General features: G+C 41.7%; 1 protein-coding gene across 3 annotated transcripts in view; it reads right to left on the bottom strand.

Moving 5' to 3' along the window:
* Positions 1-275: 275 nt before the first annotated feature.
* Positions 276-19153, bottom strand: part of BDNF (brain derived neurotrophic factor) — a 37949-nt gene continuing 19071 nt past the window's right edge. For 2 of the 3 annotated variants that reach the window (XM_026073096.1, XM_026073098.1), the window contains exon 2: positions 276-1241. In XM_026073096.1, coding sequence (XP_025928881.1) covers positions 480-1241 — 762 coding nt within the window. In that variant the 3' untranslated portion in view covers positions 276-479. Of the gene's footprint in view, positions 1242-8674; positions 8699-19153 lie in introns of those variants that run through there. The other variant, XM_026073099.1, reaches the window with a different exon arrangement.

Below are 19153 nucleotides of genomic sequence, written 5' to 3'. Positions count from 1 at the left end.
ACAGCACCTTGACATTGTTTTAATTCCAACGCTATCAGAAGAAGTTAAAAGCAGTAAACAGATATAATACTAACAGGAATAAAGATACTTACTGTCTAAAATGTAAACGGAATGTTTTGGTTCAATTTTTTTTTCTGAAAGAGGACAGTTTATCATCAATTCACAATTGAAGCAGCATGCAATTTTATTTATTTTTTTTAATTTTTTATATTTTCAATTCTTGGCAACGGCGACAAACCACAATGTTATCAAGGAATGTAATGCAGACTTTTGTTTTTTTAAGTTGTGCGCAAATGACTTTTGTTCCCCTTCAGATCATGGGTATGTTTTCAATAAATAGATTGTGGAACCACTGTACTGTATAAACTTCAGTTATACATGCAGTCCATAAAATTATTTTTTACTGAATAATTTACCCTGTTATGTATATATACAAATAGATATTTTTGTCTCCATATAATCTATACAACATGAATCCACTATCTTCCCCTTTTAATGGTTAATGTACATACACAGGAAGTGTCTATTCTTATAAACCGCCAGCCAACTCTCTTTTTATTATCCATGGTGAGAGCTCGCACGTAAGACTGGGTAGTTCGGCACTGGGAGTTCCAGTGCCTCTTGTCTATGCCCCTGCAACCCTCTTTTGTGTACCCCTTGGGGTTGCATTTGGTCTCATAGAAGTATTGCTTCAGTTGGCCTTTGGATACTGGGACTTTTTCAAGGACTGTCACAGTTGCACCGGACATGTCCACTGCAGTCTTTTTCTCTGCTGCCGTTACCCACTCACTCGTACTGTCACATACACTCAGTTCCCCACGGCGAGCTGGGTCAGAGTGGCGCCGGACCCTCATGGACATATTTGCAGCATCCAAGTAGTTTTTGTACTCCTCGAGCAGGAAGAGCAGGGGGGGTTCCAAAGGCACTTGACTGCTCAGCATGACTCGCGACGTGTACAAGTCCGCATCCTTGTTTTCCTCGCTGGGCTGCATGTCCTGATCCTCATCTAGAAGCTCCTCTATGACATGTTCAAAAGTGTCTGCCAGCGACGTCAGTCCTCTTGAACCAGCATTGGGCCCGTTTAGGCTCTCAAGAGTCCCATGGGTCCGCAGACCTGGGTAAGCCAAGCTGCCTTGTCCTCTTACACCAGCTTCTTTCATTGGGGCAGCTTTCATGCAACTGAAGTATGAGATAACCATAGTAAGGAAAAGGATGGTCATCACTCTTCTCACTTGGTGGAACTGTTAGGGAGAAGAACAAGAGAAAAAAAATATTTAACTTACAAGGGACAAAGCAACAGCAAATCCACCTAAGTTGTCATGAAACATAATGCATTTTCTGCAGAGAGCTGCTTCATGCAGCCACAACCCATTATCAGTGATAAAGCACAGTCCTGCATGTACAAAAGTGTTTTTTGATTTCGAGTTTCAGATAAAGCATATGCCAAAAATTAGCAACACCGATAATGGCGATTCAGAGTTCTCATGTGCCAAAATCCTTCCGCAGTAAGTATTACACTAAATACTCTATACACTCCCCATTTATTGACTGATTATACCTATTTCAAGTAATAGCAAAAGCAGTAATAGTAAATGTTGCTATTTAGCAATGCAGCATTTCAGTGATAAGAGGCAGTTTCACACGTCTGTTGTGCTATGAAGACCAGGAGCACTGCCTTTCCTGAAGGGCTGCCAGCAGCCGCTCTCCTGGTCAGCTCCCCGTGGCCTCATCTGCCACCGATCAGGCGAGACTTCCCTTTCCAGCGCAAATGCAAATAATTGATTTTGAAAATCTCTATGCTAGAAATATTTCATAGTTCTATCCTCATGAAACTGAGCAGTGCTGGGATAAATTGCATTTGTATTTTTGAAAGCAACCTTGAAAACACAGGAAGAGGCCATACAATTCTCAGGTCCCAGCAGGTCAATTTCTTGTCTAAAAGTAGAAGGTATGTACACATAAATACAGATGAAGAAAGAAAAGGTCGCAGGACAGCACACTTTTAACCATACTAAATTTAAGCTGAAAAGATAGCTTGCACTACATGAATGCCAGGGAAAGGACTTCTAGATTACAGCCGTGATAAACAGCAAGGCTGAAATGACAGAACCACTGTACCATGTTTCCCAAGGCCACACACTGCCTGTTCTCATGTAGACAAAACATCTGTTTAAATCAAATTAGATCTCCACAGAGGTTCCTGCCTGAAGCACAGGGCCCAGCATGAATGCCAGGAGCCAAACCAGCCAGCAGTCCTGTGCCATATTTCATACAGGAGTGGTTTGCCTTTGCTTCTCTCATCCTGCCCAAAGTCTGGAGCATGTTACCAGCCACGCTTCAAGGCTCATAACATTTTCAGCTCTGTCCCCATTGAACATGGAGAGATAGCAACCAGGAAGAGTGGAAAAAAAATGGTATTAAGAAAACCCCTCACCAACCTTGGAATTAGCAAAACTCACTCCTATCAGCACTCAAATCAGTTTAACTTGTAGGACTGTTTCCTCCCATGTGCTTTGCTTGGTCTTTAAGCATTGCAAGTTCCTGAGGGCAGAAATTGTTTCCTCCTGAAGCGTAGAGTACATACGTTAGGTACTACTGTAACAAGAAACCCCCAAATCCTGCTGTAACCAAGAGCTATACTTTCTGGCTGATCCCTGTGTGCTACTATGACATCCAGCAAGTCCAGTTGTTATTTTTTCCCCCCTTCGATCCTGGCTCTCACCAGTTCTGCTTGCTAGAAAGCAATGGCATTGTTCACATTTTTGAAGCAGCAGCTAATGCTTGTTTCTGAGCTTTTGAAGTTCATTCGGAAGTACCTCATACTTGGCAGAACTCATTGGAGTAAATGCTATTTCTGTTTGCCAACAGGGTGCTATGTAAAAAGCCTTACTTCATCTCCTGCAAATATGCTATGGGAAACTAGTACTCTTAAGATTTGAACTTGAAAAGACAATCTATCATAAAACATAAAAAGAAAAAGCAGCATGTACTCAAAAGGCACTACCCAAAATTTAGGTCTGAAAATTTACTCAATGAAGGGTTCATGGAAGAAGGGATTGTTTGGGGGAGCAGGGTTGAGGTTTTGCCCCCTCCCTCCCCTTTTTTTTTTTGCTAAACCACATTTTGGCTAAGAAATCGCTCCCCACTAGCACAACTATTCCTTCATGCCTCCCTCTTTCTTCCTGTTTAAAAGTTTATTGTGGCATAGATTTATTAAGATTAAACAAACCTGACATCTGTGACTCACAGGAACATAGTGTTTGCTCTAACCATGCAGAACATTAATATTTTGCAGATTTCTTTCATCCTAGGATTTTTGAAACATTTTGCAGAGAATAATATCAGATTTCTTCCTCAGAGGGGAGAAACAGAGACACTAGAGATGCTGAACACCACAACAAGGAAGAAAGATATCACTCTTCCTTTATCAAACAAGGAGAGACAAGACAAGAGGGAGAAGGGGCTGTTCAGCTGATATACAAAGACTGAGCCAGTGGAGCATGCAAAAAAAAAAAATATATATATATATATTCATATTCATGCACTCTTCTGAAAATTATTTTACATACAACTTCAAATAAACCACATGCTTGCTGTGAGCAATGAACAAAACACAGATCTTCTGGCTCCTAATCAGGTTCCCATTATTTTTATTAGAGTCGTGCCCAGCAGTCCCAGCCAATATCTTGACTCCAGGGGACAGATTCTGTCTGAGCACATAGTACCCAAAAGGGCCAGTCCAAAAAAGGTACGATGCAACACAAGAGGCACCAGAACAAGCACAAGAGAAAGAGGAGCTTGCACCCATCAGCTAAGCACACCACTTGGACACTTAACATTTGCTTCTCAAATTAGGCAGGTTAACAAAGGATAGAACAGTTACTGGAACAGGCCACATCCTTATCACTGGGTTGTTTATTTATCATGGTAGCAAGGAACTTGAAGGGAATTGAAATTAGTAGAATAGCAGCTCTGCAACTTAATTTGTGTTGACAAAGACTGAGGAGAAGCAGAGATGTGCAAAGAAACTCACCACTTGACTCCAATAATCCCTAAGTATCCTCTGCCAAATTGTGGCTGGTCACCATATCTCACAGTATTTCATATCTCATGTTAAGTTAACCCTTCCTTGATGAGCTTTACCCTCCATTTAGAAGGGGAAGTGCCTTCCTAAATCTGATCCATTTATATCCCATCCTATGACATCTGACCGCCACTATTATCCGGGTTAGCCAGAAACAGAACAGAGACTATGAAAACCAACAACACTATGACAGCAATAACATGCTGACAATACCCCCCAAAAATGTGTTCCTCTAAAGGCCACCCCTCTTCCTCCCATTTGTATCAACATAAGAGTATGTCAAATTAAGTTTTAGCAGTGCAGATTGCTAGCAAGTGAACGGAGAGAAAACATCTACTTCTCTGTAAATGAGTCCCAGATAAAGCACAACTGTATAAGCAGGATGTGAAAAGATTCTTCTCCGTATGTTGACAATAACTTCAGCAATATACACAGCTCTTGTCATTGGCAGCAAAATGATATCAAGTGAGTTAATACGAGGAAATAGTATTTTAATATCTAGGAAGCCTCTTCATCTTAGAGGCCACAACAACTTCATCGTAGAAGTAGTTGTTCAAAATCTGCTAGTCTTAATATGTTATAGTGGAGTAAGACTTAAATCTCACTTCATGGCTAAAAACCCACAACCTTTCAGCTAATTTTGAATTGACTCATGAATGCATGGTTCGTATCTCACTTAATGAGGCAGGACTAATATTCCAATGCAGTGCCAAAAAGGTCAACGGAAACACTGGATAGCAGCTTCCAGTCCTCTCCCTCCTCCTTCCCAACTATCAAACCTTCATTATATGGTAAAGATTAGAAATACTGCCTGCTCTGTTACAATAAATGTCTTGTAAACCCCAGGCACTAACAGACAGTGTACACCCTTCCGATTATGAGCCAGTCACTGGGACCCAGAGTGGAAATGGAATGGCAGAAAGCTGTATTTCTCCATTTTCCCAGCACGCTGCTGGACGAGCTACTTTCCCTTTTCATACAGAAAATACCCACCACGATGAGGCCTTGCACAGAGATGCCTCAGCATTTCTGTGTACACCCACAACTGACACCAACCCGGTACACAGAGCAACCATCTCCCATGGAGGCTCACCACAACTCTCAAACTTTAGCCAAAGTGACCTGCCCGAGAAAGCCTGTTCTGAACACATCAACACAACTGAACGCCAGACAGCAAGGAGTAACCACAGCCACTTTTAGTCAGATGCACGACTAGAGGAAAAAAGAAAAAAAAAAAAAGTCACTGATTGATATAGCCTTACTCTGTAATTCTGTAAGGTATCCACTCACTTCTCAGCTGTAGGAGATTCAGATTTCTAATTCCCACATTCCACAAAGACTACTGAAGGCTGTAGTTCTTCTGCAGTCCTTCTGTTCAACTATGTCACTGTGCATACAGGATCTAAAATTAGTAAGACACTTCTCTAGGAAAGGGAATACTGGTTCTGTCGCTGTCCCATGGACAGTTGCATACAATGACTGCCTTCTTTAAAATAGATATATGCTATTTAAAATAAATACATGCTAGCCTCACACAACTCCATCAGGTCATACAAGATGCGTCCGGCAGAAAAAACATTTGAGTCCTGAATGCAGTCCATTCTCATGGCAGCAAGAACATCCTTCCTTCTCTATTGCAGCGCAGCAAAGCTGAAGCTATGAAAAAGAGGTCACCCATCATGGACCAGATCTCAGGAAGACATGACCTAGTTTGTACTTCAATGAAGTCCATAGAATTACAGCCAGAATAAGGCCACATAATTGTGGCAGTAGTCTCCATTAATAGGAAGAAGGCTTGTTAAATGAAGGTCATGTCAATTATCCACAGCTAGTTTACATATGCAGTCAATTACCTATCTGTACTATTTACTTCAATATTTGTATTTAATGAGAATTCACTAGTTAATTGTTTTAGTTCATTATTTTTAGTTATTTTCAGCAGAAATATAACAGCTTAACAGGTTGTATTTCCAGCAGGGAGACCTGAGGAATAGCTGTGAACATGAACTTGCTGCTCTGCATCCTGATATTCAAGTGATATGGTTATGAAAGTTGAAATAACTTTCTTTCAGTAGTGAATAGGTTCATAATGCTTTAATCTCCAGAAAGGAGTGTGCAGTGAAAGATAAAATTAGAAGCAAGAAGACATTCATTTTCTGCCTTGCCATTTTCTAAGACCTTTATACAAAAGTTCAATTCACTAAATACTACTGAATGGCACAGGCATGAGTTTCTGCTCTACACATCATTACCGGAGCGTGTGAACAGATACAAAATGGGATGCATGTCAGCACATGATTTGCGAAGACTAAATGTACTGAGAACAAATAGTATTAACCTTTAACACATGCATAACTGGATGTCTGACGCACTCTGGTTATCCTTAGGGCTATTTATGCAGCAAAGTATATAATTAATTTTTATTACTGAAAATAAAGCAACCTCCCCCCCCCATACATACACATGCACACCCACACCCAATTTGTATTCTTATAATTTCCTGCTTCATATCAGGAAGAAGAAACACATTTTATTTTTATTCTCTCATGTTGGTTTTCCCTCAGGTAATAAAAATCTATCTAGCCATAATGCCAGAGATGGCAGAGACCAAGTCAGAACCATTTTAAAGACTAAGATAAATTGCAAGCAAATTTACAAGCAGTTTGTAAACTACAACATTTAACATGAGAAATTTTCTTTCATCTTATGCTGTTGACTGTTGCCTGTGGTACAGCCTCTGAGAAAAGCAAAGAAACTCCAGCAACACTTATTATTGACTCTGAAGAAATATGCATCTGTTTATGCACTACAAGCAGTTTTTGGGGGGTTCCTAGGTTTCACTGGACAGTCTCCAAAAAAGCATACAAAAATCACAACCACTCCCATTGGCCGGGGGGAAACAAAGAAAATAACAGCAAAATAATAAGGCCATGCTGATCTTTCACTGAATTATGGATCAGATAGTCTCCTAGAAACTTTCTTTATACTTTTCTGGAGATTCAAAAAGCCACAGAAAGGGCACATTGCTGCTCCAAAGCTCTGGGAAAGAATTCAGCTGCTCTAATGTGTACAGACCAGACAGTCCCTTCATTACAAGCACATTTGTACTTGAATTTGCCAAGTACCAGACTACAAGGGGTTCCCAGTCGGATTTCTGTCGGATGGATCTCAGACCCATTCTGCCCATATGAGAAAACAGGCAGGATCAGTTTTGGCAGTATGTACAAGTGAGGGAATAGCAGGCCAGACTCACAGATGGTATCAGAGCTTTCAGAGAGACAACACCCATAGAAGAGAACAGATGTGCACTATTTTTATACTTTTATAATGGGAATTGATTACTGTGCCAGTGACACACATACTGCTTTTCCAGCTGTTTATGCAGTGTCCTGCACAAGGGGTACTCAAACTGCACTGGGGTCTGTGATCACTACCGTAAAAAAGGGAAAAGAAACTCAGCTCAAAAAGGTACACACACACACACACCCATATATATATACACGTCACTGCACATATCAAACACAATATGCTTTACTGTAACATTTTTTGCCACAACTAGTTTCATGTTGAAATATCAAGCTATATAGTGTAAGTCCCTCTCAAATCAAAGAACTACCAGCAGGTTTAATTTTGCTTCTCAGGAGTATCACGGGTAGGGTAACACGCCATACTCCTAAAGCCATGCCAGAAACACCGTCCTGGGGAGACGTGAATTCCAAGACCAAGTCCTAAGCATTAGCAAATTCCAATTTCTGAATAGCTTTCAGGTTTAGAAAACTGCATGCAGCCATTTTAGAATATTCCTCATGACAAATTCATGCCATTACTACGTTCATTCAGAAGTAATATTTTATGACCCTTCTGTGAAAAGGAAATTCACCTACAGAATAGGTTATCTGAAAAAAAACAACCACAAAATCATTCCATGAAATAGTTACTCCATGCCAAGATATTATCTGGGTCCTCCATGAGAGTAGATAATTACAATTCTCTGAAATCATCCACTTCAATAGCCACTGCAGCCTTATATAATGCTAATTCAGCCTGAGCACCAAACATTAGTGCGGAATCTCAGACCTCCGAGTGGCATCTGCGGTTTGTCTTCCATTTTGCTCCCGCTCTGCGGTACGAAATACTGCGCTGCATCGTCACAGGACTAAGCTGTTCTGCCAAGTACACACATGAAGCTCCCACTGAAGGCAGGGATAATTGGCATCACGAGCAGGAACAGAACGGAGCGTGTTGCGCACAAACTAGCGCGAGTTGGATCCTTAGCAGAGTGACATGTGTCCAGCAGCCCTGTAACAACCCAGAAGCTGCTGTACCACTTGAGCTTGGATCTGAAGAGTGCCTATAAATTATTGAACAGCATGTAAAACAACCCACGCGCCCATCAGTTCTGCTAGTGGCAAGTTTCCTAGGACCTATAGAACATTATGCACTCAACAGGAACCTAAGTGAAGCTTAGCCAAGGAGAACTAATGGTTAAAAGAGGCACGTATCACATGGATCTCTTACCTGTGGGTCGGGCAGGCAGGGCTTTCCCTAGAGTAAAGGGCGAGGGCAGCCCATTTGGTGCCAGATACTTACCTTGGCTGAGACCCTGACTGTGGGTGGTAATGCTGTGAGGGAATACCTTGCTTTTAGCCACAGTCAGTCCTCGAAAGGAACCAGATCAACAGTGCACCATGATGTGCGTGAACCAGAAACTGGAAACGCCTGTTGTTACAGCCCTGACAGGTAGTAACAATATGCTTGCATTTGCCAGTGGTGTTATCAGTAATCTTTTGGTTGCCGGCCCTCAGGCGCGGCTTTCTCTCAACACGTGCTCAGTCCAGTTGCCAGCACGCCATCTCTGTGGAAGTACTTTCCATACAAGGGCAAGGGATAAAAGCTTACACTGAGGTACCGGAACGGCTTCTGGGAGTATTAAACTCCAAAGCTACGCGGGAACAACCAGATCAGAAACAGAAATCGGTAAGTCTGCAAAGCCACCACAATCTACATTAATGGAATAATGAAAAATTTCTATTAAACAAGGATATAAACACTCATTAGGAACCGAACCCATCTCTGTCACTGCTGCCTGCAGAAGGTTGTTGTGTGTGCCCTGCCCTAACAGCTGCTTTATATCTCTGGAGATAACATTGTTGTTGGAAAATTATGTTAATACATTAATATAACTGTATTGAAAACACTTTGGCAAGAAGCACTCTCCTTTCACCACTGATACTTTACTATGACAACAACACAGCAGACCACAGATTTGAAAGCAGTATCATTTTCAGCTATCTTTTCAACATGGTTTCATGCTGAAACAAAGCTTTGGTGATTGCTCTGCTTGCTTCTCTGTCCCATACCTCTTTTAAAAATTTGGGGGCCAACTTCTACCAGACTCAGAGGGATACAAGTTTCTCAGACAACGCTATTTCCACAGTTGCGTGAGAACAGGCACACAGGCAGCAGACACCTCCCCAAATCAGCACCCCTTACCCCACCCCCAATGCAGTGCAGCAGGCAAACCTCAGCCCTTTGGCAGCAGCTGCCAAGCCTGTAAGCATCAGGGCTTACCCACTTACCACGTGGTGTGTCGTTGCTCCAATTTTAGGAGTTTCATAGAGAACCAGGAGGTGTATCTGGCAAAGGTGCAAGTGTAGGAAAACAAGCTTCATTAGCTGCACCACCCAAGGGACAAACATTTTAACAGAACATAAAGAAAGAGAAAAGCCTGCAACCCTGCAGGAAGAAGTCCTTTATCAAACTCCTGCCTTCCCCCAGATGTGCAACGGCATGATTTCTTTTACGGAGGAACATTACACTGTGATTTCTGTGAACACAGCACATTAGCTTCCCCTCCACACACCCCAAAAACTAAAAATGCAAAGTCATGAGCCAGGTAAATCTCAACCTTTTCACTAGCTGCAGCGACCACATGTGGCATCACAGGACACAGCTTCCACCAGGACCACTGGGGTTTGTTGCCATAGCACATTCAAGCGGACACAGTCACTGGCTGGTTTAAAACCATAGCATGCTATTCACATTTATACCAGCTGGGCAGGTGGCCCAATATTTGTGTGGTCGTGAAATGAGATGGGGCCAACGCATGAACTGTCAAGCTAATAGCTGTATCAGAACAAACTGTGGCAGGTTTCAGTGAAACAGCTTCCTCACACTTGAGACTCCTTTGGGATATATGCATATTTGGCAGTAATTATACTCTTGAGAGGAAGGAAAAAAAMCAACCCCAAAACAGAAAAAGGTTTGCTAGGTGTGCAGACTGGCCCCTCCCTTCCCCCAACTACATAAGCACAAGTAGCCCAGACATGCCTATAAACAGAAGTATGCAAAATCCAGCCCCAAACAATCTAACTCTCCTCTGCTCTGAACTTAAAGGTGTTTTGTTTCAGAGAACTACACACACGCACACCCCCAACAGCAGAAAGTGGCTTTGCTGCCAATGTACAGCTCTCACTGCAAGAGCCCTTGAGCTCCAAATGGAAGGTTCATATATGCAATTTCAGTCATTAAATAAACATTTCTTTAACTTCAATACCTGTCCCTTCCCATAAGCAGATTCTACTGCCCTGCAGGGAAGGAGAGCCTCTCTTCAAATAGCTGAGAGAAGGGGAGGGGAAAAAAGGGGGGAAAAAAAAGAGAAGAAAGTTGAGTGAAAAACATAACATTACTCTATTGAAAATAACTAACCGTTCTCCCTATCCCAAACCTCTGCACAGTATGATGGATTACAGATTATCTAAAGTCAATGTCCTATCAGAAATCAAAAGCAGAACTGTCTTTTCAGTGGTAATGAGGTCCTGTAGCTCTAGGGGGAGTGGGGGACTTAAAAGAGTCACAAGAGAGCGCAGACCTGGTACTTATATTGCTGTGTCTCTCCACGTGTAGAACACTTCTTACAGAATATACCACCAAAGCTTTGCAAAGAGCTTTGCAAACATTCAAACTCAGCATACTTAGGTGAAGGAGGAACTGTATCAGAAACTCCATTTTCCTGATGGGTAGGCTGGAGCACATTAAGAGGTTTAAATAACTTACCTAAGATTGCACAGCAAGTCACTGCTGAACCAGGAAAAGACCCCCTCCCAGGCCCTTGCTTTAGCCACTACACAAAGCTGCCTTAACCATATGTATCATTCACATATTTTGTAAATCTCTCTATGGTAACTTAGATGTCTAACCCAGAAAGAGGCAGGGCAGCTGATTAAAACCTTGGGGGTATTATTTTGAATACACATGCTAGCTCACTTCCATCTGTGTCGTTAATTAGTTCCTGACTGTAGGTTAAATGTAGGGCATGTTGTCACGAGCCTAAGGTGGGGTGGCAGGACCTCCTGCTATTGCCATATGGCTTTCTGTTTCTTCCTTCATTCTTCAGTTTTTAACCTCATGCTTCTAATTTGTGGGCTCAACCATTATATAACAAAGAACAACACAAAAAGGAAAACTAGTGTTAAAATAAGAACATTCTTCACTGTCGAAACCTCCAAGAGGTTTCACTGGAAATGCAACACAACTTCCTGTCTCATCCACAGACTGCTTTCTCCCAGAGCAAATTTGCTATGAAATTCAGTCATTTTCTAGCAGGTACAGCTTGAATACTAACAGGCCTGGTGGCACTCTGCAACTAAAGATTTGCTCCAAAACATTTCATTTAGAGTAGACAAAGTTATTTATTGCATTTTCTAGATCTCATTGCCTGGCTGTTGTTCCATTAACTAGAGGCAGGGGAACTGATTTCTGGTATTTCCAAGCACAGAATTTTGTAACTTTCATAAGAAAAAAACCTACAAAAATATCTGTGTTGAACAAGCTAATGAAGAACCAGGTGATCTGACTTCATGCTCTACGGTTACAGAATTCATGATGCCCCATCTAGGTTTGTCATACTCAGAGGCAGACCTCTTTGGAGACTTGGACCTCTAACTCTTTTTTAATCTTATTTTCAGTATGTTTTAATGGAGGCACATGGAATTGACTCACTGATTCTTGTTCAACATCCTTGCTCATCATTAGTGTTCCTGTTATTTCTGCAGTTGCAACGGCAGAAAAGTAAGGTTGCCATCAGGGCCAGCAGGAATTAATCATTGATACAAAATAAAAAGAGAGAAAAGGGCTTAAAATGAGTGTTCCAAGAAAGCCAGCTTTGTTTCATTCTCTTTGTTTTAAATTCAGATGCCAATCAATAATTTTTAAAGGCTAAAGCTGATTTTCAGACTTATGCTAGGTGTTACACAAAGTTTATTGAGAGGACATTAAGAAGCACCTGCTTATCTTCTCGCACCATTTCATTGGCAGCAACCTGCATACACCATACCAGCACCCTGCTGCTGTAGTGACATGTGAAACATGCCTCTTTGCCTCCCATAAAACAAAAACAATCCTTCTTCACCTGTCTGCAGGACACCAGCTGCCAACAAAAAAAATAATTGTGACATAAACCATAATGGTTATACCCGGAAAAACAAAAATGGAGAAGTTCATATGTGTTTATTTCTAGTTTTGGTTCAACCCATTATAAAGATGAAGGGCTGTCTTGATGTTCAGCAGCAAACCCTTACTGCACCACAGTTTCCTGGCACCAGTTCTGGTGAAGTTTCCTTTGCCAGCTTGAACTTGTCAGTGGTTTTGCTTCTCCTTTGGGCTCATATTGGTTTTCAGTACAAATTCTATCAAATAGCATTTCTTTCTTGGCATTTATGGCTCGGCCAAACTGGATTATCAACTGAAAAAGGAATGTAAATAGCAAGTGAAGATCCAAGTCTTAACGCAGGCAGCCAGCAGGCACAATTATCGAGAAATACCACGAAACAAGTCCTGTCGCTCATCTCAACAGTGCCCATACTGGCACTTCTGTAGTTTGGTGACATCTATGACTAAGGGGAGGTTAGTTTACTTACTAATCCAGCCCTTGAATAAAGTTTAGATTTCGTTTCTTTTCATCTCTAGATATCAAGTACTGAACACTCAGTCAGATAGCCATGTCCACTGTAAAGAAGAGCAAACTAAACCATATGGATACTCAATGTTGTACCAAGTTCAGAAAGTAAATGGCATAACTGACTAGAGGATCCAGAGATCATAACCTTTAATTCCCTGATCTAGGCAAAACTGCATTTCTCCAGGAGCTGTTATGTTTAAAGAAGGCAATGTTTTGATCATGTTAGATAAGGCACAATATGTGCTAGAGTTGGGAGAAGATTATGTTTAACACTCTTTTATAGATATATGTACTACGGCAGTCAGCAAGAAAAAGGACTCTAGTCCTGTTCTTAAAATTTTATCTTTAGATGCAGCAACGTGCTCAGTCTTTTGCATGCAGAGTTAATAAAGAGCATCCAGCAACACTTTACTAAAGACTTCTCCTAACTGGTTCTTTTGCCAGAATCTTCTTGCTATGCTACATGCCTATAAAGGACTACAAGCCTACCTGCAGCCCAGTGCGTATGCCGGAGGGGCAGAGAATGGATGGGGAACTCCAGGTGAACCAAGGGTAGCTTTTCAAACACTGCTTTGGTACAACAACTGCTCTCCCTGGTCAACATAATATGGCACAAATAGCCTGCAGTTGCCTCTTCACTTGAATAGTAAATGCCTCTGTGTCACAGCTCCTCAATTTCCTACAGGAAAACTCAGGTCCCTCAGAAGCTATAAATTAAGCACTTATCCTGATATACTTTGCACTAAGAGATTTAAAATACTTTAAGAAATTATCAAGTATCATCACCTAAAAAGATAACCAGTACATGCAGTAGACTAGTGACTTGGTACTTTAAAGGTTCGATGAGATATGAGTTTGCAACCTCTGCTGGGTTTTAGTTGTATTGTGTTTCTTATTCATTGGGCATTTTGAAAGCCATAAACTACCAGTTATTCTAAGAGCCCCAAAATGTACTGTTTCTGTAAAGGTCAGACAGAAATAATTGGACATAAGATTTTGCATTCAGTGCTTAAAGACGGCACATCGATACTCTTTATAAGCTGTTCCTGATAAATTAATTAGGGAACACTGCTTATTCTACTCTCCCAAGTGCAAGTTTTCCTTTGCTATAGCCAAAAAATGATATACAAAATGTATAAATGAGAAGTTGCAGGTTCAAAACAAAACAGGAAATTATATCCTAAAAAGTGAGAGGCAGATTAAAAAAAGTGTATTCCATGTTGTTAGATCTGGGGCAGCAACAAAATACCTACACATGCAATTTAACTTCAGTACTGAATTTTGAAATTGGGAAAACCCTGGATCTAGTGAAACCACACTAAATGCTGTTGTTTGAGTCAATACATGAAGAAAATCAGAATTTCTTCTGATCCACCAAGCATCTATGAAAGGATGCCCCCTACCAAGTAGATTTCAATGAGTTAAAAATCAAATCCTTAAGGGACTGGTTTTACATTGCACTTATTTGGTGCAAGCTTTGGACACACTATCAAGTCTCACCAACACCTGTAACAAACCAGGATAAATCTAACTTGCAAGTATTTCCTTAGATATAGCCTAAAGTTCAGTCAGCACATGACTTACTGAACATGATCCTTCTTGTTTACCTATTTAAGCCACACAAGGAAAATTGTGCAAAGATTAGTTACCTGCATCACCAGAATAGGATTCACAGGTACCACCTTAGTTACACAGAGCTACAAAAAGAAGAAGAAAAAAAAAAAAGCACACCCACACACCTGCTCACACCCACTAAACTTGCTGCTGCCTAATAAAAACAGTTGGGATTAGCAGCCTCCCTCATTTTAATTGGCAAGTCACATGCAAGACAGCCATAGCAGCATATTTGTATCGTGCATCTCTAGGTGGCAGTAGCCACTCAGATTTTGAGATAGCAGGAGATGCTTATCTCAAATTTAGCAACGAGCTTTCCTCCCAGCCTCCTTTCCTAATTTGAAATGTGATCCCCCCTCCCCCATCTCTTCATAATTTATAGTAGTCTGAAGCTGAGTCACAAGGATTTCTCCATTTTCCTAATCAAGTACACAAGAAAAGAAATGAACTGCCAAAGCATTGAGGTAATTTATAGTGTAGAGCACTGAAAGCTTCAAGTCGATCAAAGGACTCGGAGAAACAAATATAAGAACAATCATGCCTTCTGTTCTGTACAAATGCCACGGCCAGAAATAACTGTCCCAATTAACCGGTTTCAGAAAAAATGACTTCTCCGAAAGATGCAGTGTTCTTAACATGGAAAGTATACAACTGCTACAGCTTTATGGCAGCTGTCACCAGGGCATGAAAATTTACTGTATGAAGTTTCCTTTTGCTTTTTCTAGTTGTCCACAGTACTCATCTTCAGACAGCTGTATCCATTAGTGATGATGCCTAAACTATGCTGTAACGGGACGCTGTGCCACCATTAGTGCAAGTGTTACTAGAGGATGACAATCATGTCTAGTCAGGATCATTCTAGCCAATCCTATGTTTACAACTAATAAAGGGTAGAAACTGTGAGTCAGTTAAATCCTTAACACCTTCCGTATTTCCGACTTTCAACTACATGTTGGCTATTACATTTGGGTACAGCAGTTCAACTCCACCAGTCTATAGTCATCTGATAATTAGGTCCTGAAGGCTAAAAAGAAAAGGCAAATATGATCCTGGCCCTACAGATCACCTACACTTTATGCATATGACTATTTGCCCTGTCATCATAGATGCAATACTCATACAAACAGTGTTCCTCATTTGACTGATCAGAGCTTAGACTTGTAAGCAACAGGGACAGCCTAAAGTTATGCTACAGCACACCAGCCATAAAATAATGACTATAAAATTAAAGTGTTTTCTTCCATTATTGTATATGTTAATATTTCAAAATCAAGTAGCATAAGGATTTATTCTGATAAGATACAAGCTTAGGCACTGGACCGGACTTGCTGGTACAGGAAGACCTGTTATTTATTATTTGCATTACAACAGTGCTGAGGAGTCCTTGTTAGGGACGAAGACTGCACTAGCAGACAACAGACAAGACAGTCTCTACCCCAAGCAGCTTACAAACAACCATAAGAGAAAAGACAAGAGGAGGATAAAGGATATGGGCAAAAATAAGATCTGTGAGCTGATGGACAGCGGGCACAGCTTGCCAGTGACCAGCCCCATTCCAGCTTGCACACGGGGCAGCTTGCTTAGCGCACATCTGTACTGCTCCCTACTGCTGGGAACAAAAGCATTATTACTGGCAGCACCTTCCCAGGTGGGACTGAAGACAGCAGGTTATTGAGCTACTGCTTCATTTAAGCAATATGCAAAAAGAGCCCAGTGTCAGTGCTTTAAAAGCTTCCTTTTAAAGACTGTTCACAGCTAAGCATTACCAAGAATGCCAGTGTATGAACTGATCTCAGAAATGATTGAGAGTTTCCTAATTAAGTAGCAATTCAGCTATTTAGGAGGAACCAAGCACTCACAACATATGCTTGAAAGCAGGTCAAGACAAGTTAGTAATTAACCTATTAAAAGCACATACCCTCTTCTTGTGGCACCTCCACCAATTCACACAATGCCTAACGTGAGATTTCTCGTGTGGGCAGAAGACACATTCTTAGAACAACATTTCAGTCTTTTACACAAACCAGGAAGGCAAATATGTGAAATATTTATTTATTTTTAATAGGAGCACCACACTTGTTCCAGCAGACTAAATTGTTTCTCATCTTCATTCAGGCTTCCACACAGAAGCGATTAGAGTCTTCTGCTTACAACTTTTTGTGACCTGCTTTTATATTTGTACCCTGGAAGAAAGCCACGAACGGAGCTAAACATGCAGCTCCTTATGTTTTCTCACTGTAACAATGGAGTAACAGTTAAAGAAAGTACTATAGATATTGCAAGGAGTTTTAATTGCAGCTACTTTCAGTTTGGCACTGTCACCATAAGCATAGCTTTAAAGCAAATGCACTGATCCTTGTTTTCCTCTACATTGTCACATTTTAATGAATCTTTACAATCCTGTGCATCTCTGCACTATGTTTTGTAGTATTCCTGCGTACTGTAGTACTCCTGTAGCACTACAACATAATGCCTTAATATTTAAAAGAACATTGCTAAAATTGAACTTTTTCAGTTTAGCCTCTCCCAAGATAAAAATCATTGCCTGTTTTACTCCACTATTTCCCTTATTATATCTGGATTATTCAGATAAAGTATTCTTGATCCTTCTGACCTGCTTTACCCTGACTTCAGAGCCATAAAATGCCAGGATCTACTCTGCAGTTCTAGAAAGCAAAGAACACTTGCTATTTGAACAGAAGGCGCACTACTTACAAATGGGTTTTCCCAGCTGTGGTTCAGCAAAGTTGAACATTAAGTGGTAGTACTACAGCAGAAAATTGTTTTGAGTTACAGAGCCCTGTAGAAAGGCTCCTCTTGTTTCAATTTTCATTATGTAAATAACTGAAACAGCTACCAGCTCCTTCAAGCTATTTTCTACTTGAAGCGAAGCTGTGGCTTGCCCCGAGACCTACGCAAGGGGCAGTACCCTGTCCTGCGCTGTGGGAGCAGGGCAAAGAACGGCACCGTTTGCCTCCCCCTCTCCTGCACACCAGGTTTGCTTACCCAGCTAGCGTCCTGCCACCCCACACACGTACTGCTGTCACACCTGGGACAGCTGCTACCTCTTCTCGCATGCCAAACCATGCCGTATGCAGCCTGGATAAAGGCAAGAGCACCCTTTCTGCACCCTCACAGTCTTTCGCACCCAGGCTACAGTCAGGCCTATAGTCATCACTGGAGTCAGATTTTCATACAAGCGCTCGCAGGCGGTACTCTTCCTCCACAAGTACAGCCATTGATTTATGTTAGACTGGCCAAAGGGTAAGGCACTACCTGACACAGATGCAGGGAAGAGAAGCGGGCGCTGAATCGATACGATGACCTTTCAGTTTGAGATGGCGGATTATACATAAACAAAGCAAACTCTCCGCTTCTGCTAGCCAACAGCTACTCAGGCTAACTTAGTTAGGTGAAAGCTGCTTATGTCTATGAGCAAGGGATTCGTTGTCCGGCCCTTTGCTTGTATCTGAATATATATAAAGACAACCAAGGAAATTCATTTTATGTACTTATCACACCATGAATTAAAGATTACATAAATACTTGCTCAAGAAAATGTATCACCAGGATAGATTCTTTGCATTCGTTAGAACTGTGTTACTAGAAACATGAATAAGTAATGACTATTGATCTCACAAATAGTAATAACCTCAGAACAGCAAACTATAATAAACTGAAAAGTACATATTTTAACTGTAATGCACAAATCAAGACACTAATAGCATCTCTTACAGAAATAAAGAAAAAGAGTGTGACCCACAACCGTAACACCTCATGCTTTTAATCTTATAAAAGTAATACAAGAAAAAAAGTCAGTGGGATAGTGCAAGGCTTTCAAAACAGTAATTAAATCTTTGGCCAGCCAGCAAAATTCCCTGTCTAATGCCAATTTCTTTTTGGCTGGAGGATAAATGTTTTCCATATCAGTACAAAAGTAAAACAAACCGCAAACACCTAAGCTTTTCCCTCTCTCTTTCCTTCTCCCTCGTACATTAGGGAACGCAAATATATCACTTTGACTTGCTCAAAAACAAAAAAACTTCCTCTTTAGGAAGTGTCCCGCTCTCATTTCGGGCTTCAGCTGAAGACAGTAGATGCGGAGGACAAAGACTTTATGGCACAGGAATTCCAGTTATGGTAACCAGCATGTTTTAGATTCCAGGAAAGGTTACGTTTCAACAAGTGTATCTTTCCATGCACGTCTCGCACCTCCCCGGCAGCGCGGTGCCTCCGCCGCCCCCCCGCGCCCGCGCCGCGCCGCTCCGCCCGCCCCGGCCACCCCGCACCGCCCCGCACCGCGCCGCCAACTTCGCCTGCGGCTCTGCGCCATCGCGGTCCCATTAAGCGCCGGGGAAGGAAACGAGGCAAAGCAAAACATCACCCGCCCGCGGGGCAGCCCAGCGGCGCGGCCGCGCGACCGCTCAAGCCCAGCAGCCGGCGACACGTGAACTCACAGCCCCGCTTCGCAGCGCTCCCCGCGGCCGGAGCTGCCC

Source organism: Apteryx rowi, unplaced genomic scaffold (assembly GCF_003343035.1).
Source record: "Apteryx rowi isolate R43461 unplaced genomic scaffold, aptRow1 scaffold_360, whole genome shotgun sequence".
NCBI lineage: Eukaryota > Metazoa > Chordata > Aves > Apterygiformes > Apterygidae > Apteryx > Apteryx rowi.
The sequence above is the reverse complement of the archived record's forward strand: the minus strand, read 5'-3'. Positions and strand labels throughout refer to the sequence as shown.